The 8487-nt window shown below is 39.4% G+C and overlaps 1 protein-coding gene across 1 annotated transcript in view; it reads left to right on the forward strand.

Moving 5' to 3' along the window:
* The first annotated feature begins 1126 nt into the window (after window positions 1–1126).
* Window positions 1127–8487, forward strand: part of gramd2b (GRAM domain containing 2B) — a 15269-nt gene continuing 7908 nt past the window's right edge. Inside the window, exons 1-7 of the mRNA XM_008287708.1 lie at window positions 1127–1203; window positions 2536–2652; window positions 3788–3875; window positions 6203–6272; window positions 6432–6535; window positions 7461–7556; window positions 7651–7722. Coding sequence (XP_008285930.1) covers window positions 1127–1203; window positions 2536–2652; window positions 3788–3875; window positions 6203–6272; window positions 6432–6535; window positions 7461–7556; window positions 7651–7722 — 624 coding nt within the window. The remainder of the gene's footprint in view (window positions 1204–2535; window positions 2653–3787; window positions 3876–6202; window positions 6273–6431; window positions 6536–7460; window positions 7557–7650; window positions 7723–8487) is intronic.

Raw genomic sequence — 8487 nt, forward strand, 5'->3', positions numbered from 1 at the left:
TGTGACGGTAGACTAAAGTGATTCTTAGTAAATATCACAATTTTCAGCTTGTTGTCTTGTTGTTTTTCTTCACACAGACCACCAGGAGGTTGAAAGTCTGATACGTTCTTTTTGCTTTTAACAGACTTTGGCTTTTAAAAATGCATTTTTGGTGAATTTCTTCAAGAAAACACGACTTTTAAGTTTGTGCTTCTCATTTATTATGATCACTAAAATGTTATTAAATCAGATAAAACACAAAAACAGCATCAGAGTTAAACTGAAGACGTGTTTTTAGTTGTTTTTTGTAGAATCTGCTGCAAACGGTTTATTTTGGGTGAATTCTGATTGTGTTTTGATGAAATATCTCAATTTGAAGCCTGTTTTTGGTTATTTTTCTCGATGGAACCTTCAGGAAATTGAGAATCCGTCAATTTGTGGGTTTTTTGTTTGTTTTTTCAGTTTTCCAGCTGCCTAATGGTGTGAGCTTTTCATTCCTAGTGGAAACACTGCCTGCCTGAAAACTGTTGGTCACAGCACAGACTTGTTCTTTTTCTAATAAAATCGAGTTTTGCGGTGCGGGATGAAGTGATTTTTTAGAAATATTACAACTTTTAGCTTGTTGTTTGTCATGTTTCTCGTCAGAACCTTCACGACTCACTCAGAGCAGTTTTTAAAAGCTTCTGGTTGATATTTGGTTATTTTTTTTGCTTTTAAAACTCTCCGGGGCGTCGTGTGGTTCGGACGGTTGAACACGTGGAATCTTTTTGAAAAGGGAAGCGGATCAGATTTCAGTCTGTTCGGGGAACCAAAGCAAAAAGAGGCGAGCAGGAGGAGCTGTGCTGGGAAACCACTGAACGTCTCGGAGCGTTCAGGCTGTTTTAAATGTAGAGAATAAAAAAGAAAGAACATGTGAAGTGTGAACCAAACCAGGCTCTGGTCTGGGAACAAAGCAGGCCCACATGTCACCGATCAAAGGTTTAAACGCGCTCACACACACCTGCCCGCCTCCTGCCCTCTGATTGGCTGTGACACGTGAGACCAGGGGGCCCCGTTGGCCACGCCCACGGGCAGGTGAGGCGGCGGGGGAGGATCGGGGTCGCCTCACCTTTCAGTTGTCGCGGCGGCCGGTCGGTGGAGAGACGTGATGACAGAAGCGAGCCAGCAGGACGACGGCAGGAAGAGCAGCAGAGGAGCCGCGAAGCAGCCAGACAGAGACTATCAGTGAGTGTGAGGCCCAGACAGGACTCGGAACCGCAGGCAGCTGCAGTAGATGAGCAGGAGGAGCGGTACCGGCAGGACCAGTACCGGCTCTGACTGATCCATTCAGGTGTCAGAACTTGGACGTAATGCAGGTGCAGCAGAGGAAACATGTTTCCAGATGCTGAGATGGGCTCAAACTGAGAGTTTTACTCTAGAAGGATGCTGCATTCTGGGAAACGTAGGATCCGGTGCTGTGGGTTCATGTTAGAGGTCAGAGGTCAGGACTACAGAGCAGAGTTTAGGATGAATCCAAGCCGTCGTGAGTCTGTCCTGGTTCTATTTCATTCTATTTCTACGTCTCATCAGTCTGTCGTATGATGTAGGTTTTATTTTATTTGATTTGCATGCTCTTATGCCTGGGCTTTAAATCTTATTTTGCCAAATTTGATTAATTCTTAAATTGTATTTTCATGCTTTGTCTTTTAATCTAACTGTATTTACTTTGAATCATTTAAATTTTATTATAATAGCTTGTATTGTAATCAAATTTTATTTATTGTTTTGTTTGTTTCATTTTCATGCTACGTCTTTTAATCCCTATTTAACTTTTTAATTTTTTGTCTATCAGTCGAAATTTAACTATTTTTTAAATTATTTTTTAAATCCAATTTCATATTTTTTCATTATTATTTTATTTTAATGTTGTCTTTTAATTAAAAAAATCTACTTTTTTATTATCTAATTAAGAGTTTTATTATTTGTCTATTAATCTAAATATCCGTATTTTTTATTAGTTTATTTTATATTTTGCTTTTTAACATAAGTTTATCTACTTGTTATTTTATTTTTATTGTCTGTACTTTCATCTACTCATCTTATTGTTTTGGTTTTATTCTTTGCCTTTTAACCTTTTTTAATCCAGTTTATTTTCATCTTCTGTCTTTTTCTGTCTGTTCTGTTCAGCCTAGTTCTACTTTCCTCTCTCGGCTTATCTGTGAAGCTCTTTGAACTCTTCTGAGGTGAATGAAAGCTGTCGAACAAATAAAGTTTAACTGACTGATGAACTCTTTTCCTCACGATTCCTGGACATATTTTAATATTTCTGAATCCCTCCGTCGATGCTTCGTCGCACCAGAAACTCAAATCAGAGCATAAATGAGGATAATTTTACATAAATCGGACTTTAAGGAGGATTTAGAGAAACTAAACAACTATTATTGTAAATGAGATGAAACGTGGCGATCTTTAAACCTCCTCTTGTCGTTCTGCTCTTTCTCTGCACGTCCTCCTGCTGGCTGCTAATTAAGATTTGGCTTGATTTGGAGGTTTAATTTGTTTTCTTCTCGTGTGCAGCTCAGACGTGGAGAACGTGGCGGAGGAACGTCAGAAGCATGGGAGGGCCGTCGTCGAGCTCCTGCAGGATCAGGAGCAGCTGGACGCGTCCGGCAGGAGGAAGCCGGTGTTGGTCCGGTAAACAACAACAACAACAACAACAACAACAACAACAACAACAACAACAACAACCGTCTGCTTGTTTGTTCAGGAGTTTGTTTGTGTCGTTGCCGTCAGACATTAACGAGGCGACTCTGTTTATAAGTAGAATCTGTTTTTTTCCTTCCAAATACCAAAATTAAAATAAAACAAACAAAAAAAGGAAAAACAGTTAATTGTCTCACTTTGCTTTCAATGTTAATGGACTGTGGAGAAATTTAGAAAGAAGAAAAAAATTTTAAAAAAGGATTGACCAATTTTTTTTTCAATTTGTTCTTTTTTGGTTAAAAATAAAATAAAATAAAATAAAATGGGCTTTTTTCTCATTTGACAGTCCTGGCTTAAAACAGAAATAATGATAGTAATAATAATAATAATAATAATAATAATAAATCAAAGAAATGAAAATACAAAACATTTTTGATAAACTCTCCGCTGGTTCTTTTTATTTTATTTTATTTTTTTAAACCTCCACAGATTTAAGGATTTTTAAAAAAAAAACTTATTCTATTACTATTATTTATTTATTATACTTTTACTTATTAATATATTATTTATTTACTTGTATTTCTCTGATTTTCCCCGTTTAGTTAAATTACAGATAAAGTATTAATCTATATGTTGACAGAAAAAAAAAAGAAATTGAATTAATGCCGACAGTAAAAATCCGTTTCTATATAAATAGTAGTTTGTGTAATTTTAGAATTAGAATAAAAATTAGAATTAGAATAGAATAAAACTTTATTAATCCCTTCGGTTCAAGACCTCAGGGACATTGCTCAGTAACTTTACAGTCAGACATAAAAACAGACAGTTTTCTGACTGTGTTTTACAGTTTTACAACATCTTCAACATATTTTGATTTTCCAGATTTGTTGTTGTGTTTTTCACAGTGTGCTGCTTTTACTACACCTGCCATAAAATCACATGTCAGCTCGACGATCAGGGCTCACAGCAGACAGACAGACAGTCAGTCAGTCAGTCAGACAGACAGACAGTCAGACAGACAGACAGACAGACAGACAGACGAGCTGCAGCCTCACAGTTCACTTCAGGTCTGGTCGGTTGTGTAACAAGTCAAATCTTATCGTGTGCATTGATTTCCCGCCTGCAGGTCAAAGACCTTCGATCACTCGCTGCTGACTCAGATCCAGACCGACTCCGACTCCAAGATGGAAAGGAAGAAGTCTCACTACAGCCAGGTGAGCCTTCATGAAGAAAACCCTGATACGTGTTTTATTGGAGCCGTAAACGTTGCATCACGTCTCACGCCTCCTGCTGACTGGGCGACTTTCCCGTCAGAGGTCCTCTGAGGACTGACGTCAAACGATGACAGAAGGGATAAATGATAAGAGCCGATCATTCAGCCGAGCCCGGCGTAATGTTAATTAACAGGGTGTTGGTGGAGCATTTATGCTGAATTAAGGCCCTAACTGTCCTGAACGTGAGCATCAGGTCCTCGGATCCGTCTGTCAAAGGTCTTCAGACGCTTTAGATTTACAGCCTCCAGATTTATGACTCCACGGCTGCAGATTATCACGAACACGCACTCAGATGTTTGTAATGGACATTTAACGAGCTTTAATCTGGGACTGTGGCAACTAAAGACATTAAATCTGTCTATTTATGAATTTTCTTCTTTAAAAAAAACTTCAAATCAGGGCCACAGTCAAAGTCTAAAGGGAGAGTTAGTATGAACGCATGTTGTGCATCACCTGTCAGATCAAGCCAACATCCACTAAAGTCAAGCACTGGATTAAAGACAAAAGGTTCCCAGACTACAGATATAAAAACCTACATGAGCCTGGCTGCCATCCACATCACGGGAACCTCCTGCTGCTCCCAGAGCTCCTGGAAATCCTGTTAGTTTGTTCATTTCTTTTAAAGACAACATGCCTTTCAAAGACTCTAAAAGCTCGACTCGAATGACAAAAACTTACTCAAAGCTCGTCCTTAATTATTTAAAATCAAACCAAAATGCTTAAAGAAGTGTCAACAATTGCTTTTCAAATGTCCGAAACCTTTCCAAAATGAAAAAACAAAATAAAACAAAACAAAACAAAATGTTCGAAATGGCTGAAAAATACTTCAATCTGATCAAAAGCGACTCAAAACTGGATCAAAGTGACTAAAAGGCGTCCAGAGTTACTTAAAAACTGCCCAAATTTATTTTTAAAAAAACTGCCAGATCACTCAAAAAACATCTTTTGAGTTTCATAGCCATCTGGTAGCATCAGTATTATGGGATGTCTCATAGTCTGAACAGTTTAATGTCTATGAAAAAGAGTCATCGAGTTTTTAACATGGAGTCAAAGAAAATTGTCCCAAATTCAGTCAGAAATGGGACAAAATGAGCCATAATTTCTCTAAAATTACTCAAAAGCTGCTATAAATGAGTTAAACATTCAACAAAATAACCAACAAGTGTCCAGAATGACTTAAAGATTGTCCATCCATCATCATTGAGCATCAATATTATGGGATGTATCATCGTTTTTGACATGGAGTCGTAGAAGATTGTCTAAAATTTAGTCACAAATGGAGCAAAATGACCCAAAATTACTCAAAAAATTAACCAAAAGTATTCAAAAGCTGCCACAAATGAGTTAAACATTCAGCAAAATGACCAAAAAGATGTTCAAATATATTACATGTAATAGAGAATGACTTAGAAATGTCCCATCCAGCAGCTGCTAGCATCAGTATTATGGGATGTCTCATAGTGTGAACAGTTTAATGACTATGACATAAAAACAATCATTGGTACCCTGGATGTGTTTCAGTTTGTCCAAAGTAACTAAAAACTGTTCAAAATAAGATAAAGGTTTTGTAAAATACCTCAAACTGATCCAAGTTGCCCTAAAATCTTTCTAAATTGGCACCAACATGCCCAGAATGACTCAGAAATTCACCAGGATACCTAAAACCTAAACAAAGTGCCTGGAAACGTCTCCAAACTACTGAAAGATTCCCCAAAATAACTCAAACACGGTCCAAAATGATTCAAGACGTGTTTTAAATGAGTCAAAAATGAACCAAAGTCACTTTAAACTTGTCCAGAAATATTCTAAATCCATCTAAGCAACCTCAAACGTATCCAACATGACCCAAAACTTTTCCAGTCAATTTTCTACAACCAGCTGCTAGCATCAGTACTATGGGATGCCATAGAAACAATCACTGGTACCCTGGATGTGGTTCTGGTTCTGATCGTTCACCAGAGGAAACTTTACAAAGTACATTCTGGGTAAACTGTCCAGGCTCATGGCAGCATGTGTGATGGTGGTTGGTCAGAACCAGTTCTAGACGATGGAAGGACCGTTTTTACACACACTTGATACCAGAACCGTCTTTAGGTGTGATCCAATCTGTGGTAGAACCAAGCTTTGAATCAATCCTGAACTAAAAATGTGAAAAGTCAGTCTTGAAACTTGCTGTGAACTTTGTGAAGTTATCTGCTGAGCGTTGAACAGTTGCTGCATGTCGTGGTGTCGTTACCAAGCATCGCTCATCATTCGCTGTCTTTCAGCTTTCGAAGAGCAACTGCCAGTACCATAAAATATTCAAGGAGATCAGCAAAGAGGAGCAGCTCAGACAGAGTGAGTCCTCAACCATCACAGCCGTCCACCTTAAATACTGAATGAGGGATTAGATAATAGCCAAACATCTGATACCCCACGGAGGAGTTGACGCTCGTAACTCAAGCAGAGAATCTCAGCTTGACAGTGTTTCCTGTTTTCCGCTCACCTGTCCGTCAGGTTACACCTGTGCTCTGCAGAAGGACATCCTCTACCAGGGACGCATGTTCGTCTCCGACCACTGGATCTGCTTCCACTCCAAGGTGTTTGGCAAAGATATCAAGGTACTGGAAGGACGGGGACACGGTTACTGTCGCCGCTGACAGCAGATGGTCGGATCAGTGTGAATGACTGACAACAACCTGCCGGAAATGTTTTAAAAAAAACACAAAACTGAATACTAAAATCTTTCCTGCGACTTTCTTGTTTCCCCGTCGGTTTCTGACACCGACTTCACAGCGTTTCCTTTGTTGTGTCGAAGGCTTCAGATGCGGCAGCAGCAGGTGTGATTTGATTCCGAGATGTCGGTTTAAATTATTTAACGTCGGAGCGGCTTCACAGGGAAACCTCCGCGTGTTCACCGCAGTGCAGGAAACGGTCCACAGAAAAGTGCTGTTTTGTGTTTGTAGAAAAAACGTTTCAGAAGAATCCAGTGAGCCGCAACGCTTCGGTTTGATCGCATTTAACCGTTTTATTACCCGGACGTTCGACTTCCACAGAACCTTTAGAATAATCTGCTATTATGTTGAACGTTTTCAGGCCAGAAAAGACGAACACAAACAGTAGAATCTCCCGCTTTAGTGACGGTGATTTGTTTGGTAAAATAGTTCAGTGAGGCACCAAAACAAGCCTAATGAATGGATGGGAAGCCAGTGAGGGATCGTGATCTGACTGGACTTTACAAAAAAAATAATAAACGGCAAAAATGACCAATTTTCCAAAGACTTCTGGATATTAAAACATCAAACGTCTGATGTTGAAGAAAGCCGTTTTCAAAACAGTCTAAATGTCGGCTCAAGAACGTTCTTTCTTTGTTACAGAACAGAGTCTATGACAACATTTCCCAAACGTTCTCTTCTAACCTCTTTTAACCTCCTTAAACGATAAAAATCCTTAAAATGTTCCTTGAACCTCATGAGAACTTGTTAGGCGAGCAGCTGAACAGGTGCAGAACTAAAACCGTCCATCCCGGCGTTCGTTTCCTCTCAGATCGCCATCCCAGTGGTGTCCGTCACCAACATCAAGAAAACCAAAACCGCCATCCTGGTGCCAAACGCTCTGGTGATCGCCACCGCAAACGACAGGGTGAGAGACAAAACTACATGTTGTTGTTGTTGGTTTTTTTTCCATTGGAGACTCGTGGAGAAAAGGTTTCAGAAACAAATCTGTCTGTTTGCAGTACGTGTTCGTGTCGTTCCTGTCCAGAGACAACACCTACAAGTTCCTGATGTCCGTCTGTCTTCACCTGGAGGTAGGACAGACGTAGAAGAAGCTGTTGTGTTCTCCAGGATCATTAGACACCTCGTCTTCACCTGTCTGTCTTATCACACTTTAGAAACACAAGCAGATTAACTCACATTCTGAAAAGGTTTTTCTAACTTTGTTGCTTGTTTAGTGTATTCTAATCTTCTCTTTGGGGTTGATGTTGATGGTACCATGTGACTGTCAACATTACAAAAACTATTTCATTAATCCACAAGTTTTCAATCCCATGATTTTCATGTCTTGTAGAAACATGCTGGAACCCTGAGAGCTCAACGCAACACATCGTCATCTCTTCACTTATCTTTTTTTTTAAATTGCCAAAATTACACCATTTACCAAAAAACAACTTTCAGATATAATAATGTTTCAAAAATTAACCAAATCTAGGCTAAAATCAGAATCACTTTATTCTACGTGCTTCCAATAACGAAATCACCAAAAGTGAACCGTTGACAGTCACGACCAACTCAGCTGTGACCTGCAGGCACACGGCACAAATTCTGAAAGTTCTCGGTTGAACTGCAGCCAGAGACACTGAGAGCAAAATCCAACCTGCTGGATCAATAAATACACGCAGCATGGATCAGAACCAGAGAACAGAGGAGCCCGTTGGTGGAGATACATCCAGCTGATGGTGGAACATCTTTCTACATCTGATGGTGGAACATCTTTCTACGGCTGATGGTGGAACATCTTCCTACATCTGATGGTGGAACATCTTTCTACATCTGATGGTGGAACATCTTTCTAC

Source organism: Stegastes partitus, unplaced genomic scaffold (assembly GCF_000690725.1).
Source record: "Stegastes partitus isolate 25-593 unplaced genomic scaffold, Stegastes_partitus-1.0.2 Scaffold515, whole genome shotgun sequence".
Classification (NCBI taxonomy): domain Eukaryota; kingdom Metazoa; phylum Chordata; class Actinopteri; family Pomacentridae; genus Stegastes; species Stegastes partitus.